Source organism: Equus przewalskii, chromosome 20, assembly GCF_037783145.1.
Source record: "Equus przewalskii isolate Varuska chromosome 20, EquPr2, whole genome shotgun sequence".
In the NCBI taxonomy this organism is placed as follows: domain Eukaryota; kingdom Metazoa; phylum Chordata; class Mammalia; order Perissodactyla; family Equidae; genus Equus; species Equus przewalskii.
The window spans coordinates 3,271,069-3,297,588 of NC_091850.1; the positions used below are offsets into that span (position 1 = coordinate 3,271,069).

Genomic DNA, 26,520 nt, shown 5'->3' on the forward strand with positions numbered 1-26,520 from the left:
TGTACTTGTTGTGAAGTTAGAGCTGTCCCACATTCCCCCAGCCACCCCTCCTGGCTTCCACCCTGTCCATGCCCCCACATCCCTGGAGGGTCCTGAATGTGAACCTCTGATATTGGTGGTTGTGGTCCCTCTACTGGAGGAGGGACAGCTGGATGTCAGAACCCCTCTTGCTTCCCTGGGTCACCCCCCTGCCACTGGGGAGAGTCTGATACCCCTTTTCACTGCTGGGTCTGGTCTGGGTGGGATTTCTGGACCTTTCCTCTAGCACCCCATGGCAAAGCTGAGTTCCTTGAGCAAGACTGGAGTGGAGAAATTCAGAGAGGAGGCTGCAGCTCAGCATTTCTGAGAATCAGAGAATAGGAGCTGGTCAAATGTGAGGTGAGAGGGCAAGGAAGGTAGTAAGATCGACGCCCAGGTTTTTAGGGCTGGGAGCTGCTCAAGAGGTTCAGGCCTCAGCTCAAATGTCCCCTGCTACCGTGAAGGTGGTGGCCGTAGGTGTCTCCCTCCCTAACATGCTCTCCTGCCAGCCCAGCACTGGTTTTATTTTCCACACATGTGTATCTCCATCTGAAAGGTTCTCGGGTCATTTGTTGGTGGGTGACGTCTGCCCCTCCCCGACTGTGCGCCCCCTGAGGGCAGCGGCCACTCCTGCTTGCTCACTCCTTTCCCCCACTGTCCCTGGCACATACAGGCGCTCAATAAATATTCGCTGAATTGATGAGAGCATGATCCAGCAACGCCCTGAACTGGCCTCAGAGCCGAACTGGTTCGAGCCTAGGCTTAGCCTCTGGGTGCTACCTGTCCTTGCGGGGGTGCTGGCCCCATCCTTGTGACCTGGAAGGATTTGGGTCCAGCTATCTCTCTCGGGGGCTCCAGCACCCCAGCCCGTCCGCGGATCTTGCCCAACAGCCAGGCGGCCGCTGTCCAGCGGGCCAGGAGGCGGCTCACTGCGCCTGCGCCGAAATTCCCACTTTCCCTTTCTCGCCTCCACGGCTGGCCTCGAGCCCGCCGCCCGGGCGCGCGCATGCGCTGTCTCCCCCGCGCCGCGCGCCTCTCCCTTGCGCCTGCGCCGCGCTCACGACCGCCGAGGCGCCTGCGCACTGCCCGCCGCCCGCGGCCCCGGCCGGCGCTTGCGCGGTGGCACCGGTGAGTGGGGGGGCGAGGAGGTGGAGAAGGAGGAGGAGGAGGAGGAGGAGGCGGCGGCGGCTGCGGCGGCGGTGGCGGCGGCGGTGGCGGCGGTGGCGAGAAGATGGCGACTTCGAACAATCCTCGGAAATTCAGCGAGAAGATCGCGCTGCACAACCAGAAGCAGGCGGAGGAGACGGCGGCCTTCGAGGAGGTCATGAAGGACCTGAGCCTGACGCGGGCCGCGCGGGTAAGGGGGCTGTCTGCGCCGACCCCGCAGGGCCGGGGAGCGAGGGAGAGGGCTCCTGTCCGGCGCGTGCACGGGGCGAGGGGCGCGTGGCGGGGGCGGGGCGCGGCGGGGGCGGGGCGCCGCGCGGCCGGAGGGGACAGGTGTCCCCGCGCCCCGGGCGTCGTGGGCGGGACAGGTGCTCCCACATCGTCCATACCTGGAGGGGTACAGGTGCCCCCACATCATTGCTACCTGGAAGGAGGGACAGGTGTCACTGCATCATTGTTACCTGGAGGGGCAGGGGCCTCTATATCCTCACTACCTGGAGGGAACAGGTACCACTACATCATTGCTCCCTGAGGGGGGCAGGTGCCCCCCATGTCACTGCTACCTAGGGGAGACAGGATGACACTGAGGTGTATGAACCAGGTGCTGCTTGCGAGCATCATTGTTACTTGGAGAGGGGGGATAGTTGCTCCCACATCATTGGTACCTGGTGTGGGATAAGATCCCCCCATTATTGCTACCTGAAGGGGCCAGTGTCTCCACCTCATTGTCACCCGTGCAACACTCCCTGGGTGTTGGGGGGAGGACAGGTGCCCCCACTTGCAGACCTGATGTGGTATAGGTGTCTCTGGTCTTTGGACTCCTGAGAGAAAGGTCAGGTGTCCTCCCCTATGGGGACCTGAGGGGTTCAGGAAGGCAGATTGTACTCAGTCCTGGAGCTTGAAGTGGAGACAGCTGCCCCTTCCCCATGCAGCCCCTATGGTGGGGACTGGGTGATGTTCCTCCCTCTAGGACAAGAGACAGCTGGCCACAGCTGGCCCCTGGCCCCTCAGGACCAGGGTGGATGGACAGCTCTCCCTCAGGGGTCTGGGCATGTTGGGCATGCAGGGGCAGGCCACATTAGCTGCTAACCTCATCTGGGAATCCTCTGTGGGCCCAGAGCAGGGGCCTGGTTGGGGTTGGGGTCGGAGACCTGGCTTTTCTTCTGAGCTCTAGTTCTGTGGCCATGTGACCACAGCGAGGTACCAAGCTTCTCAGGCCTCGGTGTCCTCCGTTGTCAAATGTGTCTAGCAAGTCCTTCCTCATGGTTCAAAGAGGCGAGCACGCTGTGCACAGGTGGCAGTAAATCTCTGCTCCCTTCCTGAAGAGGGGAGACCCGCACCCTGGGGCCTTGGGGAGGGCTTGGGTGGGAGCTGCAGACACCCACATTGCTGGTTTCTGGATTTGGTCTCTGATCAGACCATCCCTGTGGAGCTGCCTCTGTGATGTGAGCCTCAGGTCACACGTCTGTTTCTTCAGGTGCAATTTTCAGGTCACGTTGTTTTCTAATTAGTTGCTTGTTTCTCCTCAAGATCACGACCTTACAGACTAGAAGGTGTGTCTTCATTTCTGTGCATTCGTTCGGCATGTATTGATTGGGCGCTCAGCGTCGTCCAGGTGCTGCCTCTGCCTGCTCCGGCCACTCCTGTTCTCATGCAGGACGTGGTTGGTGAATGAGTGAATGAAAGAAAGTGTGCAACTTGAGTGTCCCCCATATGTCAGGGCTTCTGTGGGCAGGAGTGTCCACTTCATCTTGTCACCAGCATGTAGCATGTACTAACATGCAGTAGGTGTCAGATGTATGTAGTGTGACACTAGGTTTGTGGCTGTCTTCATGATTGGAGGTCCGGTTTCTGTGTTGGGGTTGGAAATGGATTACTGTTGTTGAAAAGATTTCTTTAAAATAACAGCTTTGGGGCCCACCCAGTGGCCGAGTGGTTAAGTTTGCGCGCTCTGCTTCGGTGGCCCAGGGTTTCGCCGGTTTGGATCCTGGGTGCGGACATGGCACCCCTCAATAGGCCATGTTGCGGTGTCGTCCCACATGCCACAACTAGAGGGACCCACAATTAAAAACACGCAGCTATGTACGAGGGGGCTTTGGGAGAAAAAAAAGGAAAAATAAAATCTTTAAAAATAAATAAATAAAATAACTTTATTGAGATATAATTCACATACCATATAATTCACTTGTTTAAAGTGTACAAGTCAGTGGTTTTTAGAGTTGTACGACCATCGCCATTAATTCCAGAACATTTTCATTTCCCCCAAAAGAAACTTTGTACTCACCAGCAGTCACTCCCCATTCCCCGCTTCCCAGTCTTTGGCAACCACCGATCTTTCCAGATTTCTAAATCTTTATGTATTTGCCTGTTTTGGACATTTTGTGTAAATGGAATCATATAAGATGTGGCCTTATGTGTCTGGCTTCTTTCACTCAGCATAATATTTTCATGGTTCACCCGTGTTTTAGCATGTGTCAGTGCGTCATTTTTTTTTATGGCCGAGTAGTATTCCATTGTCTGAGTGCACCACATTTGTTTGTCCATTCATCTGTTGATAGATTTAGAAGAGATTTTTAAGATATGCAGACAGCAGTTCTCTACATCGGGAGCTGGGGAGGTGGGTGCATGTGGGCCCCAGGCAGAGGTGAGCTTACACTAGATCTTTAGAGACAGAGCAGTGTTCTCTGCAGGGAACGATTCTGTCCCTCAGTGGACGTTAAGCAATGACTTGAGACATTCGTGGTTATCTCGACTGAGGGAGGGAGTGCTACTGGCATCTGGTGGGTAGAGCGCAGGGATGCTGCTCAACCCCCCAGGAGGCCGGGATGGCTCCCATAACAGAGTGTGCTCCAGCCCCAGCTGTCAGCAGTGCCAAGGCCAAGAAGCCTTCAGGTGGAGGAAACATTGAGTGGGCAGGGGTGCACCCTTTGCATCTTGCCAGATAGAGTTTAAAGCTCTGTACCCACCTGTATGGCTGTGCCACCTTGGTCAGGCTGATGGCTTTTCCTGCACCTGGGACCAGGATGGGCAAGCTCGTTCCGAGCTGTCTGGTCATTGCACATGGTGAGTGGCAAATCTACAGTGTCTGGTGCAGGTGGGTGAACCCACCTGATGGAGGCTTCGCCCCTGCCCTCCCCCCGTTGCTGCAGCCTTCCTCTGCTGCCTCCCCCTGTCATAGACATCAGGGTTTCACCTGTACCTGTGAACAGGTGGGACACGACGCGCTCGGTACCTGCTCCTCTGTTGTGAATTCCACAGGCCTGGAGCGAACAGGGCCACTCATGTGTCTACTCACAATCCTCGGGGGTGATGGGCACGCCCGTGGTGCCTTCCCGCATGAAACACCTGTCAGCAGGTGTGGAGGCTGATGAGTAAATCCATGCTGTCACCTCTCCTGGGGGCAGGGACCGCAAGGGCTGCGTTGGGTTGGGGGACAGGGTATGATGTGAGGGAGACTACTCTCGAGTCGCAGGTTAGAGGGCTGAGAGCACGAGCGATCCTTTCTCTTTCTCAGACTTGAGACAGCCCACTGTGCAGGGAGGGCTGTGGCACTCTGCTGCGTGACTTTGGACAGGTTTCTTAACCTCTCTAGGCCTCAGAATCCTCACCAGGAAAGTTGGAGTAGCTTGTTCATCCCACAAAATGACATTTTTCATTGCTCAGCACATCCCAGGGACTGTGTTGGGTGCTGGGGAGCCAGCAGCATATGAGACATTTGAGGGCCATGCTCTCAGGGAGCCACTGTGATTTTAGAGGGGTCAGGAGAGAATCATTGCAAATGAACGAAGCAGACACTGTTGGAGACAAGCAGTCGAGTGATGTGCTGGGACTGGCTAGGCCATGGGGCTGACGTCCAGGCAGCGAGACGGAGCCCCTCACACTGGGGAGGAGTGCCCCAGGTGAGGGACAGGCAGGTGTGGAAGCCCCGAAGTGGGAAGGGTTTGTCGAGGTTGAGGACAGGTGGGAGGCAATGAGGCCGTTGTGTGGGGAGAGGGGGAGGAGGGGGAGGCGGGAACAGCTTGACGAGCCCTGGATTCCCTTGAGGAGGGGCCCTGGGAGAGTTTGTGATGGTGAGTGGCCTGACCCTCGGCTTGTTTTGTAACAGCTTTATTGGGATATAATTCCCAATACATTAAAAGCACGCATTTAAAGTGTACCATTCACTGTTTTTGGCGTATTCACAGAGTTGTGTAGCCGTCACCACTCAACTTTAGAACATTTCCATTCACCCCGAAAGGAAACGCTGTCCCCATGAGCAGTCCCTCCCCATCCCACTCCCCCAGCCCCTGGCGACCACCAGTCTGCCTTCTGTCTGTGTGGATTTGCCGGTTCTGCACGTTTCGTATAAATGGGATCATGCACTATGTGGCCTTCTGTGTCAGCTTCTCTCACTCAGCGTGAGGTTTTCCACGTTCATCCATGTTGTAGCGTGTGTCAGGGCTTCACTCCTTTTTTTCAAATTGTGGTAAAATACGCATACTGTACAATTGACCGCCTTAGTCATTTGTAAGTGTCAGTTCAGGGGCATTAAGTGCATTCACACTGTTGTCCAACCACCACCACCGTCCATTTTGTCACTACTTTCTAAGGCTGAATAACATTCCATCATGGGATATCACGTTTCAGGCATCCATTCGTCCGTCGGTGGACACTCGGATTGTTTCCACCTTTTGGCCATTGTGGGTAGTGCTGCCGTGGACATTCGTGTCCAGGTGCTTGCGTGGACGTAGGCCTTCCTTTCCCTTGGGTGTATCCCAAAGAGTGGGGTTGCCGGGTCATATGGTAACTCTACATTTAGCCATTTGAAGATGCTTGTGTCTTCCAAAGATGGCTCTGAGCTGCACGGGCATGGGGGTGAGAAGAGAAGCAGGCGGACTGGGAGAGGCCACGGCGGCGTCTAGGTTGGGGAGTGGGGGAGGTGGCTTGAGCAGGGAGGTGGGTTTTGGTGATTTCTCAGACAGTAGAGACTCCTGGACATGCTAGTGGATTGGTTGTGAGGAGAAGGGATGGGGCATGTCACCCGCTGGTCAGGGGCTTAGGACACAGGAGGCTCTGCATGTGACTGGTAACTGAGCATCCCAGGGAGCTACACCTGGGCCGGAAGAAGCCTGCATGCAAAGCAGTCCGCGGTGGCCTGGCCCGGCTGCCGGGTCCAGCTGTACCGACAGAGGGTGTTCTCCCAGCCCTGCCCTTTGGCGGGGGTGGCTCTGCACAGGCTGGAGGAAAATGGGTCCCTGGGCAGCAGGCCCAGCGCAGTGGTGGCTCAGGTTAGCTGAGCGTGATGGCCGCCCCCGATCCTGGCCCTAGTCCTGGCTTTGGCAACGGTTGCCTCTGTGCCGGCTGCTTTGGGTGTGTGGTGCCATCTGCAGCCTTGGCACGCACGCATGTAGGACTCCCCAAGCTGCTCGGCTTGAGAGGATGGGGTAAGCCAGCCTCTGCCCCCAGAAAGCCCCGCAGTCTCAGTGCTCTCCTGGTTGTGAGCTGCATGCCTGGTAGTGGGTTGAATGGGGGCCCCTAAAGAGGTTTGTTCACATCCTGATCCCCAGAAGCTGTGACTGGACCTTATTTGGAAAAGAGGTCTCCATAGATGTAGTTAGGGTAAGGATCTGGAGATGAGCTCATCCTCGATTTAGGGGTGGTCCAAAATCCAGTGACTAGCGTCCTTATAAAAAGAGAAGCCACAGACACTCACAGGAGAGGCCAAGTGGAGATGGAGGCAGAGACTGGAGTGATGCGGCCACAAGCCAAGGACGGCTGGGACCCCCAGAAGCTGGAAGAGATGAGGAAGGGCCCTCCCCTAGAGCCACTGGAGGGAGTGTGGCCCTGTGACACCCCGATTTCAGGCGTCTGGCCTCCAGGCTGTGAGAGAATAAATTTCTGTTGTTCTGTGCTCCCCAGTTTGTGGTCATTTGTGACAGCAGCCCCAGGACACTCTCCCCAACACTGAGACAGAGCCCACAGAGTCCGGGCACCTTCTGGAAACCCCCTTGGGACGGTGGGCCCTGGGGCCATCTGCAGATGCACTCGTCTGTCCTCCTCTGGCAGCTCATGCGGGTTGTGGGGCATTTACTGTCGAAGGCTGGAGTGGACTCTTTGTTCACTTGGGAGCTGAGGACCCTTCCTCTGTCCTGGGCCTGGCAGTGATGGTGAACAAGCCAGAGGGACAACAGCAGGAGCAAGGCCCCAGGGCGGGAGGGGGTGCCTCATCCTCAGGAGCTGACTGAGAGCGCAGCCTAAGCGCCATGGGGCACGGGGACGAGGGGTGAGGATTCTAGGTTTATACTAAGGTGGGGGTGAAGTTTGCCCTTTGCCCCCTCAGTTCCTGCTCCCTGCTGGGCCCTGTGTAGCTTTCACTCAACCCCTGATTCTTGTTGCTCACACTCCCTTGGAGAGGAAGTGGCACTTCCCCATTGTGCACATGGGGAAACTGAGGCCCAAAGCAGTGTCCTAGCTGGGAAGAGGTAGAGCTGGTGCTTAGCTCTGGGACAAGCACACGTGGTGTATCTGAAACAGGGAATTAAAAGCACAAACTGGAACGTTTTGTCGGCTGCTTGGGCCTTGGTTTCTGAGATGTGACTCAGTTTCTCCAGTTAAGCCCATGTTTCTCCTGCAACTCGGACCTGGGAGTCCACATTTCCTGCCGTGAACTGTTGTCACAGAGGCGGTGGCCATGGGGCGTCCCTGTGTGTGTGGCCCATGGCTCTTCTCCCCGTGAAAGCTGCGGTCCAGGCCAGGCCGGGTGCCTGCGTGGGACAGGCTTCTCCGTCGGGGTGACGGGTTCCACTTGGGAGGCTTCTCTGGGGAGCCCCAGCCGTGTTCTGATCCTTTCCATGCACGCATCCCACAGGTGACTGTTGTGTGTCCCCTGCCAGGCCACGGTCCTGTGCAGAGAACCCTTCCCAAAGCTCAGGGCCAGAGCCATTCACAATGACCTTTCTTTTTTTTTCTTACTTTTTAAAAATTGAGGTGAAATTCACATAAAAATAAACCATTTTAATGTACCATTCAGTGGCATCTAGTCCATCACACTGTTGTGCAGCCTTTGCCTCTGTCTAGTTCCAGAATGTTCCCACCCCTGCAAGAGGAAACCCCATCCCCAGGAGCAGTCACTCCCCCTCCGAGCCCCTGGCACCCACTAATCTGCTTTCCGTCTCTATGGCTTTGACTGCTCTGGATGTTTCCTATAGATGGGATCGTGCACTATGTGGCCTTCTGTGTCTGGCTTCTCTCACTCAGCAGGAGGTTTTTGAGGTTCATCTACTCTGTTGCGCGGGTGAGAGCTTCGTTCCTTGTTATGGCTGAGTCCTGTTACCTTGTGTGGATGGACCACGTTGTGTTTATCCTTCATCTCTTGATGGACACTTGGCTGTTTGGACTTTCTCACAGTTGTGAATGGTGCTACAGTGAACATGCGGGTGCAGACGTTTGCACGAGCCCCTGTTGTCACCTCGTGGACACATGTCCGGGAGTGAATCTCATGTGCGTTGACTCACTAGCTGGTGGCAGTGGTCAGGGTGTGCAGGGGTGAAGCCCACCTGCTCTGGGGAATCCAGGAGGGCTTTCTGGATCTGCAGTGTGTGTGGAGCCAGGGGTGTCCAGGGCTGGGCAAGGGGACGGTGGCAGTGGCTGAGGGACTGGCATGGGAGCCAAGGGCTCAGTCTTGAGGCGACCTTCTCACTTCCTTGACTATGACCCATGGTTAGAAATTTGTGTTTCGTGTCATCCCAGCACCCACCAACAAACAAACAATCAAAACAATTTTCTGGGGCCGTCCCCGTGGCTGAGTGGTTAAAGTTTGGCGCGCTCCGCTTTGGCAGCCCGGGTTCTCAGGTTCGGATCCTGGATGTAGACCTACCCACTCATCAGCTGTACTGTAGTGGTGTCTCACATACAGACTAGAGGAGGATTGGCAACAGATGTTAGCTCAGGGCCAATCTTCCTCAGCAAAAAAACCGAAAAACAATTTTCTCCCAAAAGTCCAGCTCTCCCTGTCTGTAGGGAAAGTTGATATTATTAATTCTGTTCTGTTTAATGTAAAATGCTAGTGGGGGCCCACTGAAGTGATTTCTTAACCCACTAATCCAGGGCTCAGCAAGCTACGCCTGTTTTTGTAAATAAAGTTTTATTAGAACATGGCCATGCCCGTTCGTTTGTGCCTCGTCTTTGGCAGAGTTGAGTCACGACAGAGACTGTATGGCCCGCAGAGGTGAAGGTATTTGCCATCTGGCACTTTACAAAAGGCGTTTGCTGGCCTGGGGCCAATGGGTCTCCCCTGCGGTTTGAGACCCACTGACCTAGAGCAACAAGGGAGGTTGAGAAGCTGGTGGGCAGTGGTTCTCCCACTGTCCAGGGCCTCTGAACCACCTGACAGCTAAAGGATGCAGACTCCTGGGCTCTCCCAAGATTCTGCTTCTGCAGGTCTGGAGTGGGGGCCTGAATTCTGAGTGGGGGTCTGAGGACCCTGCCATGCAGGCCTTGGTGGGCAGCCTGGACACCAGGGTCACCAGGGCTGTGCCAGCTGGAGGGAGAGGGTCAGCCTCGGTCAGGGGGGTGGCCCTCACTTGGTGGCACAGCAGTCATTTTTGGTCTGTATAGCCAGCACGGGTGTTCTGCTGTCAGTGTCCTCAAGGCCGGCCCAGGGACATGATACCAGGTGACTCTTGCTCATGCAGTGGGCCTTCCGGCCCTGGTTCAGATTAATTAGGTTACTCTGGGTCAGAGCTTGGCCATGCGGGCGCTGTGGAAGGCTGAGGGTTGGCCCTTCGTTGCTGCTCTCTGCACTGGGGGCTCTCTGGTCTCAGCTTGGGGGCTTCGGGCTCCCTTCAGACTCTTCCGTGAGATGAGGCAACGGGGTTTCAGGGGTCAGGATTCAGAGTCCTTGGAGCTGGGGATTTCTTTTTTAATGAGACCCTCTGGAACATGCCATGTGGACGTCAGGAGTGAGGTCTGGCCTGGTAGAGACCGTCCTGAGCGAGTGCCAGGGAAGCATCCCACACAGGTGGTGCATGTTCTCACCCTGCTGATTCTGCCTGCAGGGGCCATTTGGCAACTTCTGGGGACAGTTTTGGTTGTCATGACTCTGGGGGACATGCTACGTGCCTCTGGTGGGTCGAGACCATGGATGCTGCTCAGCACCCTGTGGTGCCCATGCCGATCTCACCGCAAAGAATGAGCCAGCCCCAGAGGGCAGCAGTGCCGAGGCCGGGAAGCCCTGTTGTTGGGCCCCTCAGTGGGCTGGGATTGTACAGGCGCAGCAGGGGTGGGTGGAGGCCCTGATTCCATGAGCAGCAAACCTCGAGCCTGGGGACATGTGACAACACCCCCAGGCAGCTCTTGGCATCTTCCCTGGTTCACAGAAGGGTAGACTGAGACTGGGAGAGCCTTAGGGGTGGGAGAGCTGGGATTGGACCCAGGTCGGACTGACCCAGTCACCTGTACATTTTCTCCCATCTCATGCTACGCTGGGAGTTTTCCAGCTGGTCAGGGTGGGGCAGAGTGTTGCAGGCTGCCGGAACCCTGTGCACAGAGGAAATGACTTGAGGAGCATAGGCCATGTGGGCAGAGAGGCTGGGAGGAAGGTGGGTGGGTGGTGAAGGGCCCTGGGCCAGACCCTGTGTGCAGACGATAGGGAGCCATGGAAGGTTCCCACAGGGTGGTGATACAAGTGACACAAAGCAGCGGGGAGTGTCAGGAGCCGTACTTGCTGGAGGCCACATGCATGTGTCCAGTGGGTGTTGCAATAAGCCACGAGAAAGAGCCTGTTGCTTCCCCTGTTGCACAGGTGAGAAACTGAGGCGTGAGAGGTCACGTGGTTTGCTGTGTGCCCAGGTGCTGGGTTCGAACCCTCGTCTGAATCTGGGGCCCATGTTTTCTTAACATGGCATGGAAGACCCTGTTGTGTGCTGAGCTTCAGTTTGTATCTGTCTGTTGAGGACCATGGAGGTCGTTTCTGGTTTTTTGTGAACCACCCATTCATCATGTTCGTCCCCGTGCATGTGTGTCTGTCCCCGTGCTCCCTGCAGTTGGGAGGGGGTGCAGCAGCTTGGAGTGAGCCATGGCAAGGACAGAGGGAGGGCTGATTTGGGGCATTTAGGAGGGTAAGAATGACAGAGTTTATTGGGAGGTGAGGAGGAAGAAGGGTGAGGTGGGGGCTCCCAGGCTGCGATGGGGGAACCAGAGAGAAAGGGATGGGAGTGGGAGAGTCTCACCTCACCTTGGAGCTTGTAGGATGGAATGGGGCTCCCTTTCTGGCTGGGGTGTCTCTGCCCTCCTGCCCTCCTCTCTGCCACCACATCTAGCCCCAGGGCAGAGGTGGATGCTCTGCCCCGGCTGGGCATGGCTGTGGTGCCGCCAGCCAGATGGGGGTCCAGGTGCACAAACACGGAAGCTACTGCGTGCCTCTCAGGCCAAGGACTCGGAGAGAGTCAATATTTATTATTTGCCAAATGGAAACAGAGTGCAGCGGGGCTGCCTCCTGGCAGTGGTCAAATGGGCACGGAGGGAGAAAGTGTGGGGGGATTCCACAGCACCAAGTGCCTGGCCCAGGGCTACACTGCCAGGATTCTCCTGCTTCCCCCTGGGTGAGTTAAGACCCCAGAGTCCCCTCTGGGCTCTGCTCCCTCTCCATGAAGTGGGGTCACAGTGGTCTCTGCCTGGTCAGTTTGTGGTGAGACTTGGATGAATTAACCCATGTTAATTCCATGTCTGGAATGGAACCCTGCACATAGGTGCTCACTATGTGCTTGCTGCTGCTGAGGTTCTGGAGGCCTGCGCACAGTGAGCACACAGCAGCACTCGGTGGGCACTGGGGGGCATACGGTAGGCATTCAGCAGGCGCTTGGCAGATGCTCAGCAGGCACACAAGTGTGCTCAGCAGGCACACAAGTGTACTCAGCAGACATTCAGCAGGCACATGGGTGTACTCAGCAGGCACACAAGTGTACTCAGCAGGCACACGGGTGTACTTAGCAGACATTCAGCAGGTATTCAGCTGACACTCAGCAGGCACACAACTGTATTCAGCAGACACTCTGCAGACACTCAGCAGGCACATAGGTGTACTCAGCAGGCACTCAGCAGGCACATGGGTGTACTCAGCAGGCACTTAGCAGGCACACGGGTGTACTCAGCAGGCACTTAGCAGGCACACAGGTGTATTTAGCAGGCACATGGGTGTACTCAGCAGACACTCAGCAGGCACATGGGTATACTCAGCAGGCACACAGGTGTACTCACCAGACACTCAGCAGGCACACGGGTGTACTCAGCAGGCACTCAGCAGGTATTCAGCTGACTCTGCAGGCACACAAGTGTACTCAGCAGGCACTCAGCAGGCACACGGGTGTACTCAGCAGGCACACGGGTGTATTCAGCAGGCACTCAGCAGGCACAGGGTGTACTCAGCAGGCACTCAGCGGGCACACAGGTGTACTCAGCAGGCACTCAGCAGGCACACAGGTGTACTCATCAGGCACTCAGCAGGCACATGGGTGTACTCAGCAGGTATTCAGCAGACACTCAGCAGACACTCAGCAGGCACACGGGTGTACTCAGCAGGCACACGGGTGTACTCAGCAGGCACTCAGCAGGCACACGGGTGTACTCAGCAGGCACTCAGCAGGCACACAGGTGTATTCAGCAGGCACTCAGCAGGCACACGGGTGTACTCAGCAGGCACTCAGCAGGCACACAGGTGTACTCAGCAGGTACTCAGCAGGCACGTATGTGTACTCAGCAGGCACTCAACAGGTATTCAGCAGGCACACAAGTATACTCTGCAGGTACTAGCAGGCCCATGGGTGTACTCAGCAGGCACTCAGCCAGTATTCAGCAGGTACACAGGTGTACTTGGCAGACACTCAGCAGGCACTCAGCAGGCACTCAGCAGGCCCATGGGTGTACTCAGCAGACACTCAGCAGGCACTCAGCAGGCACTCAGCAGGTATTCAGCAGGCACACGAGTGTACTCAGCAGGCACATAAGTGTACTTGTGTGCCTGCTGAGTGCCTGAGTGTCCCCTGAGAACTGGTGGCACTGGGGGAGTGAACGCTGACTTGTTAGAGACCAGGACTTGCTGACTTCACAGCTTTCACCCAAGAATTAGGAATCTGATTCCCCAGGGGGCGACAGGGGAGGTTTATGTTAAATAGCTCCAACTTGGTGCTTTGGTGGCCCCGTACTGAAGAAAGAACCCTAACTTCATATGTGAAATTCCTCCTCTGTGGTCCCATCCCCAGACCCCACTGACCACAGGGGTTTCACCCCAAAGCCAGGGCATGGTGTTCTGTCCAGAGGGGTGCATCTCTGCAGTGAAGGAGAGCCCGTCTCCCCTGTTGGCTTCGGGTTTCCGTGCGCCCCATCCCGGATGCAGCCTCAGAGCGCCGTGGTCTCTCCTGTGCTGCTGGCGCCTGGGGCTCCCTGGGTAGGGGAGAAGCCCCGTGAGAGTTTTTGCAGGCTGCCCTTACCTGCCTGCCGGGGTTGTAGAGATGCACTCTGGCACGCCATTTTTTTTTAAAGATTTTATTTTTTTCCTTTTTCTCCCCAAAGCCTCCCCGCCCGGTACATATTGTATATTCTTCGTTGTAGGTCCTTCTAGTTGTGGCATGTGGGACGCTGCCTCAGCGTGGTTTGATGAGCAGTGCCATGTCCGCGCCCAGGATTCGAACCAATGAAACACTGAGCCACCTGCAGCGGAGTGCATGAACTTAACCACTCGGCCATGGGACCAGCCCCTGGCACGCCTTTTATTAAAGAAAGAAATAAATCATTTATGTTTCAAAACTTTGATGAAAATTGAAAGCAGAAAACCCGAAGCACTTCCCATTTCCTCTGTGCATCTGACACAGCTCACCTGGGCACAGAGGGTGAGTGGGTGCATGCCAGCTGGCCATTCTCCTGGAAATCTCTGGGAGGAAGTGTTGGCCCAGCCGGGCAGAGTGCCTGGGGCTGGCTCTGCAGGGCCTGCTAGTTCCCTCGGGCAGGGGACACGAGGAGGCACAACGTGCCCTGCAAAGACCTGAGAGCTGTGCACCCTGCCGGAGCCTTGGCGGGCCACTGTGCCCATGCCGGCTGGGCTAAACAGCCTCTCACGGTGAGACCCGTTCAGCGTTGCTCAAGTGACTAAAGAGACAGACTCCTGTCTGTTCCACAGGCCTTCGCCCCTGTGAGCATTGTGTGGTCTGGATCCCTTCTGTCCTCCCGGGCAGGCGGGGGTTGATAGCTGTAATTAGGATGGGAGCAGCTCACTAAGTCATCACAGAATCAGTGCACACACAGCCTCAGTCTTTGCCCACAGGTGGCAAGGAGACGCTTGTTCCTTCACCGCTGGTTCAGCAGATGCGGAAGGAGGAGCCCTGAGGGTCTACAGCAGGGGCCTACTCGGGGCCAGAGTGCCCTCTCCATGGCCAGTGGCTCCTCACTGTGGCTCCAGCCCTGCCTCTGCTGGCTTCCCCCAAGTGACTCTTCCTCTCCTGCCTCAGTTTCCCATCCGCAGAGTTGTACAGATTAGATGATGTGCCCCACCCGAAGCACTTAGCCTGTGCCTGACTGGCATCAGGGTGCCCCCTGGGGCAGCTGTGGGGGCACAGTCTCACCCTGTGCCCCCACGTGCTGTGGCTTGACATGACAGATGCCACGACATGGCTTATGAATGCCGTGTGTTCATTTTGATTTGTTGGGGGGGGGTGGGTATATTCATTTCTTCTGAGATAGTTTTAGACTTAGGGAAAAGTTGCAGAGACAGCACAGAGAGTTCCCAGAGCCCCTCACCATGAACATCTCACATGACCGAGGTGGGGGGTGGCCAGACCAGGACAGCGTCATTGTCACAGTTCTATTAACTAGACTCTAGACATTTCCCCAGATGTCCCCAGTGACCTTTTTCTGACCTAGGATCCCATCCAGGCTCCCATGTTGCATTTCATCGAGTCTCCTTGGGCCCCTCCCATCCCTGACCATTGTTAGGGTTTCCGCCTCATCCACGACCTTCACTGCCTTGACGAGAACTGCTCAGTGTTTTTGAGAATGGCCCTCGGGATGGCTTGTCTGATGTTTTCTTGCACTTGACTGAGGTGGTGTGTTTTGGGCAGGAATCCCACAGAGGTGAGGTGCTAAGTTGCTTTTTATATTTTGCCTTTTTAAAAATTGTGATAAAACATACATAACAAAATTTATCATCTTAACCAATTTTAAGTGTATGGTTTAAGGGCATTGGGTACATTCACACTAGTGAGCAGCCATCACCACCATCCGTCTCCAGGACTTTTTCATCTTCCCAAACTGAAACTGTGCCCATTAAACACTAACTTCCCCCGCCCCTCCCCCAGCCCCTCACACCCTCCATCTGATGTTCTGTCTGTGCGAGTGTGACTCCCCTAGGGACCTCGTATAAGTAGAATCCCACAATGTTTGTCCTTTTGTGTCTGGCTTACGTCACTGAGCATAATGTCCTCACGGTTCCTCCCAGCCGTAGCTCGTGTCAGAACGTCCTTCCTTCCGAAGGCTGAACAGCATCCCGTTGCGTGTCTGCACCACATTGTGTTTATCCAGCATCCTTCCGTGGACGCTTGGGTTGTGTCCACCTTTTGGCTGTTGTGAATAATGTTGCTGTGAACATGGATGTACAAATATCTGAATCCTTGCTTCCATTTTTTTTGGCTGTATACCCAGAAGTGGAGCTGCTGGGTCATATGGTCATTCTATGTTTGACTTTTTGAGGAACTGCCAGACTGTTTTCCACAGCCACTGCAGCATTTTACATTCCCACCACCCATGTTTCTCTACGTCCTTGCCAACACTTGTTATTTTCTGTTTTTTTTTTTATTATAGCCATCCTAGTGGCTGTGAGCTGGTATCTCCTTGTGGTTTTGATTTGCGTTTCCCTAATGAATAGTGATATGGAGCATCTTTTCATGTGCCTGTTGACCATCTGTATGTCTTTGGAGAAATGTCAATTCAGTTCCTTTGCCCATTTTTGAATTGGGTTGTTTTTTGTTGTTGAGTTTTAGGAGTTCTGTTTATATTGTGGATATTAATCCCTTATCAGATTTATGATTTGCAAATATTTTCTCACGTTCCATGGGAATGGGACCTTTTCAATTTGTTGATTGTGTCCTTTGATACACAAATGTTTTTAATTTTGACAAAGTCCCATTTATATATTTGTTCTTTTGTTGACTGTGCTTTTGGTATCATAGCCAAGAAGTCACTGCCAAATAAAATGTTATGAAGCTTTTCCTCTGTTTTCTTCTGAATTTTACAGTTTTAGCTTTTATAGTTTTAGTTATAGTCATATAGTTATAGTTTTATAGTTTTAGCTTGAGGTCTTTGATCCATGTTGAGTTGATTTGTGTATATGGTATAAGGGATTGGTCCAGCTTCCATCACTGTGGTGTAGAGATCCAGTTTTCCAGCGCCAGTGGCTGAAAAGACTGCGCTTTCCCCATTGGAAGCTCTGGCACCCTTGTCAACAATCCTTTGACCATATATGCCAGGGTTTATTTCTGGGCTCCCTGTTCTGTTCCTTGGGTCTGTATGTCTGTCCTTGTGCCAGCACCACTCTGTCTCGGTACTGTTGCTTTGTGGTAAGCTTAGAAATCAGGAAATCTGAGTCCTCCAATTTTGTTCTTTTTCAAGATTGTCTTGGCTATTCGGGATCCCTTGAGATTCCATATGAATTTTAGAGTGTATTTTTCTGTGTCTGCAAAAAATGTTGTTGGGATTTTGACAGCGATTGCATTGACCCTGTACATTGCTTTGGGTAGTATTGTCATCTTAGCAATATGAAGTCCTGCTCTGCTCCTTCCAGCTGTGTGATCCTGTGCAAGAATGTAACTGGCCCCTGCCTCAGTTTCTCCATCACCACCACTCCTTAGATGCACCGTGGAGTGGTTAACTGTGTCAGTGCGTGAACAGCCCTAGGACTGTATCTGCACACAGTTGGTGCTTGTGGAGAGGGTTGTATCTGCTGATTCCCCTGAGGAGCTTCTGACTTACAGGAGAGAAGAGGCTACGGGAGGGTGGGCCAAGCCGGGAGGGGTACCTGGAGGAGGAGAGCTCTGTGGTGGGACAGGAGATGGGTGGGGAGGGGAAAGGTCTTTGGGAGGAGGAGGAACAGCATGTACAGAGGTACAGAGGCCTGGAGGGGGATGTCTGGCACAGACTGCGGTTTGAAGTGAGTCTGGGTTGAGGGCAGGTGGCGAGAGAGGAGAGAGGGGGATGGGAAGCAGATCCGGAAAGGCCCTGAGAGCCAAGCTGGGGAGCTTGGACACCATCCTGAAGCTGGCTGTGGGGATAGGGAAGCAGAGACCCAGGATTAACTCAGTTTTAGGAAGAGCTTGAGAAAAGCTTGGTTGGGGGAATGAGGAGACCAGGCGTGGGAGGCATGGGGCCTGGGGGGCTCAGGAGCTGTGGCAGAGAGATGACTGACAGGCTGCCATGGCTGGGAGGCCTGAGGGAGGGATGGGCCACCCCCGGGTTCTGGTTGCGACACAGGGAAGATCATGGTGCCGTCTGCCAGGGGCAGGAGGCGCGGGGGTGTAGAATGGAGGATTCGGGAGGACACGAGCCTGGGGAGGGGCTGCTGGGATGAAGGAGGTTCCTGTGAGCTCATGGAGAGCATTCTGAAGGCAGGCTGCGGTGACACTTGGGAGTTACTGGCTGACTTGCCATTCAGGGCCTCCCCAGAAGGGGTGACCCCTGAGAAGCACAGAGGCCTGAGTCCTTGGAGAGCCGTATTTGAAAGAGCTGGGAGGGGACCACAGGGCAGAGGCTGGGGTAGGAGCGGGATGAGGGGAGACAGGGGGTCCCTCGCAAGGGCAGTGGTGGGTGCCAGGCTGGAGAGGCGCCCCCAGTGGACAGACGTCTGGCCAGCGCCTGCTCTGAGCCTGCATGGTGCTTGGAGGCACAGGTGCTGCAGCTGCCAGGTGGGACTGGGGGCAGGCACATGGAGCCCAGTGTTTCGCGGAGCGAGGTTTACCCCCAGGGCAGGAGGAAGCGCACCTGGCGGAGGGCGCAGCAGCTGCAGAGGCTTGGCATGGGGGGATGCACATGAGAAGGTGGCGTCCAGGTGGACAGGATCCTGGGAGCATCTGGTCCTGGCCTCCTGTCCCTACACACGCGTTGAACTTCATCCCGAGGGTGGCGGTGGGAAGCATGCAAAGGGGGCCGCAGCTGCTGGTGCAGGGGACAGATGGGGCAACGGGGGCTGGGGACAGCTGCACACCTTCCGTAATCATCCAGGGAGTGGCCCTGTGGCCTCAGTTGGGGTCTGGATGGGAAGGAGGGAGATTTTGGGAGGAAGGATGGCTAGTGCCTGCATGGGGACAAGAGAGGGACAGACAGAGAGATTCTGAGGGCTGTCCAGGGGATGTGTACATGCGAGGCCATGGATGGGAATTGGGGTGAGCCAGCATGCCTGTCGATACCCTCCTGGGACCTGCTGGGAAGCTGTAACTGCACCCAAGGGTGCAATCTGGGAACGCTCAGTTCCTGGGACAGGTGAGCCTCCAGGTCCCATCTCCCCTGGGCACCCTCACTTGTGCCTGCACAGCCACTCAACCATCAGATGTTGCACCGGGCCCTGTCCTTGAATGCCCTGGATTCAGGGGTCCCTGCCCCACGCTGGCCCCCCATCCAGCTCCTTCCGGCACTGGGGACTCTGTACAAAGGAAGGTGGCTCAGGTCACTCTGCCTTAAATCCTTCCAGTAGCTTCTCATCACACTCAGAGTGAGGTCCTATGAGGCTGAGCCCTCCTCCCCCCACCTCCTCGCTTAGTTGGGGCGGCCTGGCCTGGCCACCTTGTCCCCCTCCACGTTGGTCCTCCCCTATCATGCTTACTTTGACCCCAGGACCTTTGCATTCACTGGGCCTGACACCTGGAGTGTTTTTCCCAGCTCCAGTGTCACCTCCTTGGCCACCTGCCCTCCCTCCACCTCCAACCCCCCGCATTTCCTGCACAGCCCTTCTTACTCGGAAATCCTCAGCCTCCTTTCTTAGTTCTCCACCCTCTCTGCCCAGTCTGGTGCCTGAGGTGCACCAGGACCTGTTGATGCTGTGAGCGAGCACCTGAAGCGGCAGAGCTTGCCCCTGGCCGTCGAGGGCCTGCTTGCTTCCCCTGTGGCCTCCTTTCCAGTACCCTTGGGCAACGGGTTCCCTGTGTCTCCAGGCCAGGCTTCCTGTCCTGCTGGCCCTGAGCAGTGCCTGGCAGACCCTTCCTGGGGAGACTAGCCCCACTAGCTGGGCAGACATGCAGGGTTTTCTGGGACTGCTAGAGGGCGAGCGCAGGAGCCAGTGTGAGCAGCTCCTGGGCTGCATGGAGCCATTCCTTCAGGTGGGGGCTCTGGGTTAGAGTGGAGTACACGCTGCCCTGCCCTGGAACTCCTGTGTCCCGAGCACGTCTGTGCCGGCCTGGCTGCTGTCTCCTCCCCAGGGCTTTGCAGGCCTCCTGGCGTTGAGGTGTCCACTCTGGCCGGGGCTGCTAATGGTTAAATGTTGGACAGGCAGCAGTGGATTTCTTTGGGGTTTTGGCTCAGAGTGAGACCTGCGTTCTGGGCCTTGCTTGGTCCACATGCAGCATCCTAGCTCTGCACGTTCCTGTCCCAGTTCACCTGCTTCTGAGGGTGGGGTGGGAGCTTCCTTCCCAGGCCTTGGGTCAGGCCACACAACTGCTGAGCTAGAGCGACGGGTAGCAGGGTCGAGCTGGGCTTGGCAGCCCTGGGTCTGCAGCCAGCCAGGTGACCTCAGGCCGTGCTGACCGTCTCGGAGCCCTGGCTCAGGCATGGGGTGTGAGGGGACCCCCACCACCTCCACGCTAGGGTGGGGTGGGGTGAGGGTTGGGGAACTGTGACCCTGCGCTGGGTGATAAAAAATCGCCAACCAAGGGGGCTGGCCCCGTGGCCGAGTGGTTAAGTTTGCGCGCTCTGCTGCAGGCGGCCCAGTGTTTCGTTGGTTCGAATCCTGGGCGTGGACATGGCACTGCTCATCAAACCACGCTGAGGTGGCGTCCCACATGCCGCAACTAAAAGGACCCACAATGAAGAATACACAACTACGTACTGGGGGGCTTTGGGGAGAAAAAGGAAAAAAATAAAATCTTTAAAAAAAAAAAAAAAAATCGCCAACCAGGAATCCAGGCCCCCAAGTTGGTGGCATTTGTGGCACAGAAGCCAGAAATTCTGATGTTTAAGTTTCAAATGATATTTCAAAAAATTTAAAAGTTGGCCACCAGTTCACATTTTTTGAAATGCTTCTCAGACCTCAGGAAGGCCGCAGCTGTGGCTGCTGTGTTCCTGCCTGCCAGGTTGCCAGCTCTGCCGTGGGCCTGTGGACCCCACGGCCCTGTGGGTTACAGCAGATGGGTGGCTGCACTGCTCCTGGGGTGGGTTTGCCCATTCCTGGGCTGCCTCGAGAGGGACGTGCGATGGCTGAGAAGCCACGTGGCCGAGGGTCTCCGATTGGCAGTCTCTGTTCCTGTTCATTGTACACGCGTGGGGCCATGGTGGCTTCCTGGTTAGAGGATGCTGCTCTGAGGGCAGGGACGCTGTCCTTGGTGACCTTCCTGCACCCACGCTTTGTCCAGCAGGTGGGGGGTTCAAGACAGGTCGCCCTGGCCCCTCCCACTGCTAACCCCCGTCCTGACATACACTTTGCCGTGGGCTGGAACCTTGGGAATGCTTTGCTTTTCTTTATATTTTTATTGTGGTAAAATTCACGTAACATAAAGTTCACTGTTTCAAAGTGCACAGTTCAGTGGCATTTAGTATATTCACAATGTTGTGCAACCAACACCTGCATCTAGTTCCACAGCATTCCTATCACCCCAAAAGGAAACTCCGTCCCTATGAGCAATCACTTCCCATTCCCCCTCTGCAGTCCCTGGCACCACTAAGCTGCTTCTGTGTCTATGGATTTGCCTGTTTTGGATGTCTCATGTAAACAGAGTCATACACTGTGTGGCCTGTTGTGTCTGGCTTCCCTCACTCAGCATGAGGTTTTTGAGGTTCATCCACGTTGTAGCGCGTGTCAGAGCTTCATTCTTTTTCATGGCTGAGTAATAGTCCATTGTGTGAGTGGACCACATTTTGTTTATTCATCATCCTCTGAGGGACATTTAGGTTGTTTCTACCTTTTGGTGATTGTGAATAGTGCTTCTGTGAACACGGGTGTGCCAGTTTTTGTTTTAACACCTGAGTTCAGTTCCTTTGGGTCTATGTGGTAATTTTATGGTTTCCTTTTGAGGAACTGTCAGACCATCTTCCAAGAGCTGACTGGTTTTGCAGACCGCCCCTTCCACGTTCTGTGTTGCACCCCAGCTTGGGGGCTGGGGCTCTGTGCCCACTTGTAGGGTCTTCCACTCCCCTCCCTACTCACTCCTGATTTTATTCGGTATGTTATTATTTTACATTGTCAAGGTTTGTGGCATTTGCACATGGGCCTGTAATCGTTAAGGCTCACTGTTGGTCTTAGCTCAGTGTCTAGGGACTTGATGCAGGCTGGGATTCCTACCCTGGTCCATCTGGAAAATTCCATTCATATGTGAAGAAGTGAAGGCCCAGGGATGATATGCAGCATACCCAGGCACCGAGCCCCAGGGTGTACACCGAACTGCACAGCCAGGGAGATGCCTGGATGCCTGTGCTGTGGCTGCCAGCACGTCCCCCGCCTCGTGTGCCCCATACCCATGCAGTCCACTCCCTGTCTTGGTGGAGGGCCTGCAAGCATGGAAGCCCAGCCTGAAAATAGCAGCCATGTGCCTCCCATGGGCAGCCTGGGCTGGCCTCCTCCCCTAGCACTTGGGTCCACCCAGAGGCAGTGAGTGGGAGCGCTCACTGGGGACCCCATAATACCCCACTGGCCTGCAGCATGTGCCATGATGCTAGGCAAGCCACATGCACCCAGGAAGACTTTGAAGCAGGCGGTCAAGGGTGCCCCAAAAATCACCTGAAATCATATTGGCTCCATTTCTAGGAAAGATGGCGTTGTGCGCAAGCAGACATTAGGGGGTGCCCCTATGGGGTCTTGGCATCCTTACAATATGGACCTGGTCGTGGGTTTGCAGCCCAGCTGATGCTCTGAGAACAGACGGGGCAGCCTCCTGTGCACGGGTGAGGTGTTACTGCTGGTGGGCTTGTGCTGTGCCCGCTGGAAAGGTCTCTGCAGAGCTTTGGTGTTTCAGGATGGTGCGCTAGGGGTGGGGCGTTGTTCCCATACGAGGGTCTCCGCCCCTCTGGCTGCATCCTCCTGTGATCTTGCCCAGTGCATTTTGAGGGCCGGTCCTGCTCACGCTGGGCTGGGGCGCTGCTGCACGTGGTCTGAGCACGGCCTTGGGGAGGGTGTCCGGGAGTGCCCAGGGACAGTTCCAGCACTGTTTATTTTAGTGTCCTGCGGCTACCGCCACACATGGTCGCAAACAACAGGAATCGATTGTCTCACATTCTGGAGGCCAGGAGTCTGAAATCAGGGTGTCCCCAGGGTTGGTTCTTTCTGGAGGTTCTCGTGGAAGAGCCTTCCTCACCTCTTCCAGCTTCTGGGGGCTCCAGGCATGGCCACATGACCCTGGTCTCTGCCTTCTGCTCTGTGTCTGTGTCCTCTCCTCTTCTTAGAAGGACACTATTGTTGGATTAGGGTCCACCCCACTCCAGTATGACCTCATCTTAACTTGCTCACATCTGCTAGGACCCTGTTTTCAAACAAAGTCACATTCTGGGTGCAGAGGTGAGGACTTGGTTATCTCTTTTTGGGGGACACAGTTCAACCCACAACAGAAGATAAGTAATATGAACGAAGTGGAAAGATCAACCACGTGGAGGCCCTGCACCCAGCGCGGGGCGCGACTGCCCCGCCATCACGCGGCCCTGCATCCTGTGGTAACTCTGTGTTTAACTTGTCTGGGAACCGCCAAACTGGGGTTGGGTTATATTTTAAATAGGATGGCAACCTACTGGTATGTTTAAACAGCAGCATGACGTGATTTGAACTTAATAAGGAAAAGGAAGGGGTTTCTGGTGTCGGTGTGCAAAGAGGGCTTCGGACAGGGGGATGGGGTTGTGCAGATGTCCTGGTGCGAGATGCACAGGCTGGAACCTGAGAGGCCCTGGATGTTGAGCTGCTGGGACTTGCTCGTGGAAGTGACCAGGGTAAGAGGGACAGGAGTCTGTGGAGACTCTGGGATGCTTGCCTGCCAGCCCCTCATCTCGGCGCTGCACTCAGCCTTCTCCAGCCTGTCCTGGCCACCGCTCAGGCCTGACTTCCTCACGGTCTTCCCACTATGTCTGCCTACCCAGCCACCCGCACCACCATCAGTCTCGTCCCCACAAGCCTTGGCATTCGCCTTTCCTGGCCCTTGTTCTTGCTTCCTCTTCCCTGGGGGACGTGACCCTGGGCTGGTGACAGTTCCTCCACAGCGAGGCCCATCTTAGGAAGTGTCCACTGGACCACACATGGTTCCGTGTGGGACCTGCCTTGCTGGGCTGTGAATGTAGTTTGAGGGCAGTGAGGCAGCCCTCAGGCCAACCCTGCCTCGTCCCCATACCTGAAACAGGTGCCGCCCAGGGCCTCGCTGGAGGCTGAGGCTCTTGGGACTCAGGGCAGAGCCGTGAAGGTGTCCAAGGGGCACAGGGTGGGCCCGAGCAGGCCTAGGATCCTGCCTCCCAGACCACAAAATGGCTTTCATTGTTGTTATGTAACTCCGTAGTTGGGCCATGTCTGAAAAATGGAGCATAAAAGCTATTTTGAGCCCATGGTAATGAGGGCATCTCGCTTTTGTCTTATCTTCCATGGCCCCTGCCGTCAGGGGGAGGCAGTGTTGCAGGAGCTGCTTGGGAGAGGTGGTTGCACTCCAGCACCCCAGCAAGGCCGTGTGGCAGCCTGTGGATGCCGTTCTCAAAAACCGTTTGTTTGGCGTTGACCCGAGGCAGCTGCTGGCAGATTGCCCTGCGGCACCTGGGATCCCTGAGGCCAGCGGGCGCTGTTCCCCTCAGTGTGAAGAGGGCCAGCCTCCTGGCACGTCTGGGACCTCGCTTCCCTGAGGCAAGTCAGGCACTTGTCAGAAAAATGGCCTAACATTTTCATGGTGGGCCAGGCCGGTGGAGGCTCAGGACACGCCACAGTGGCAGTGTTCGCCCCGGCTCCCTGCCCAGGCCGAAGGGCTGCTTGCTGGGAGGCAGCCCACGTTTCCTGTGGCCAGCATTCCGCTGCTGGTGTGTGTCATCCAGTTGGTTATGAGATTTAAAATTAAACTGCAGAGGATCCTTTCCCTCGGCTACAAATAGAGATGTGTGCTTGCACGTTCCAGAAGCCATGTGTGCACCCAAGGATGTGTACAGAGCGAAGGCAGAGAAACGATGAGTTCTGGCTCCCCGTGTACAACGCACATGGAGGTGCAGAGCCTCAGGCCCATGAGAGTGCCCTGGGGCCACTAACAAATGACCCCAGACTGGGGGGCTTAAACATCAGGCATTCATTCTCTCTCACAGTCTGGAGGCCAAAAGTCCAAAATCAAGGTGTCACAGGGCTGAGCTCCCTCCAAAGGCTCCAGGGGAGGACACATCCTTGCTTCTTCCAGCTTCTGGGGGCTCCAGTGTTTCTCGGTTTGTGGACATCTCATGTAAGTGGAGTCACACACTATGTGGCCTTTCATGTCTGGCTTCTCTCGCTTAGCACGATGCTTTTGAGGTTCATCCACGCTGTAGCATGTGTCAGAGCTTCATTCCTCTTGACGACTGAGTAATATTCTATTGTGCGGATGGACCACATTTTGTTCATCCTTCATCCATTTAGTTATTTCCACTTTTTGGCAGTTGTGGATGGTCCATCTACAGTTGATAAATTTGTTTCCACCCTACCTTCAGGCTCCCCATGTCCGCACCTGTACACCCTGGTGTCGCTGCTCCTGGAGCTGGTGCTCGGAAGTGCCTGTGGGTGAGGAACAATGAAATAGGCCCAGGAAGGGCGGGTGTCCCCCCTGCAGAGGCCAGCAGGTGCAGAGCAGCATCCAGCGTGAGGCTGTCTGCCCTCCCGGGATGTGTGGCGCCACCACACTGTGGTTTAAAGTGTCAGAAGTTTGTGGCTGCGTGGGTTCAGGGCAGCATTCCCAGCAGTAGGCTTGGTTCCTGCTGGATGGAGGGCCTCTCGGGGAGCTCCGGAAGGCAAGGGGCGACTGCTCATTCGTTTGGTGTTTCCTGTCTCAGGACCTTTTGTTTGGGGACAAGGGTCAGGGGGCTGAAAGAGCTGTGAGCCCTGGATGGTCAGAGGGGCTTGCGAGCAAGAGAGCTGCAGGGCCCAGATGGAGCGAGATGGTCCCTGCCTGGCCGCCGTCCCCTCAGAGACCCTGGTGTGCTCAGAGCCCCCAGAAGGCAGGATGTGAGTTGGTGCGACAGCAATGATGGTGCCTGGCATCACCTGGAGGGAAGCACGGCATGAGTACGGGCACCCTGGCAGCATCCTCAGGGCCCTCTCATCCATTTTGCAGAGTGAGAGGCCACGATGAGGGAACAGCGACAGCTCCGTTAGGTCTTGGGCAGGGGTGGCCTGTGTGGAGGCCTCTTGTTCTCTGTGCTTGCTGGAATTCAGTTTCGTTTTCATGTTAAAAGAAGGAGGTAATGGGCTGCCACGTGTGTGTGTGTGTGTGTGTGTGTGTGTGTGTGTGTGTGTGGTGGGGGTAGGGTTCTGTGATCAGCTCAGGGTTCAGGGCCTGCCCACCTGCCCTCAGCTTCCCCTGGGAAGGGGAGATGGCTGCACCTGTCCTGGCTTGGGGGAGCCGTGGGTTGAACGTCCTGGGGCTGCTGGAACAAGCACCACAGACTGGGGGCTGAGACAACAGGAGTTTATTCTCTCACATTCTGGAGCCCAGAAGTCTGAAATCCAGGTGTGGGCAGGGCTGCGCTCCCTCTAGAGATCCAGGGGGAAGAGCGTTCCTGGCCTGTTCCAGTTTCTGGGGGCCCCAGCCTTCCTCAGTTTGTGGACCCATCACCCCACTCTCTGCCTCTGTCTCCATATGGCTTCTCCCTATGTATCTCCTCTTCTCTCCCTTAGAAGGACACTTATCATTGGATTTAGAGGCCACCTGGCTAGCACAGGAAGGTTTCTTCATCCCAGGGTACTTACCTTAATTATATATGTAAAGACTCTTTTTCCAAATGAGGTCAGAGTCACAGGCTTCTAGGGTGAGGATGTGGACATAAGTTTTCAGGGACACTGTGAACCCCACTTCATGTCCCTGAGCTGATTTTCTTTGGTTGCTCACGTGGCGCCAGCATGGGGCAGGCAAGCTGCCATCTTGGTCTCACTGTCACCACCTTCATCGCCCTCATCAGTTAGGAGCCTCTGACCCTGTTCCCTGC

General features: G+C 55.6%; 1 protein-coding gene across 12 annotated transcripts in view; it reads left to right on the forward strand.

Moving 5' to 3' along the window:
* Positions 1 to 1,107: 1,107 nt before the first annotated feature.
* Positions 1,108 to 26,520, forward strand: part of CRTC1 (CREB regulated transcription coactivator 1) — a 72,412-nt gene continuing 46,999 nt past the window's right edge. For 11 of the 12 annotated variants that reach the window (XM_070586659.1, XM_070586660.1, XM_070586663.1 and 8 more), the window contains exon 1: positions 1,131 to 1,375. In XM_070586659.1, the coding sequence (XP_070442760.1) occupies positions 1,250 to 1,375 (126 nt within the window). In that variant the 5' untranslated portion in view covers positions 1,131 to 1,249. Of the gene's footprint in view, positions 1,376 to 26,520 lie in introns of all 12 variants that reach the window. The other variant, XM_070586662.1, reaches the window with a different exon arrangement.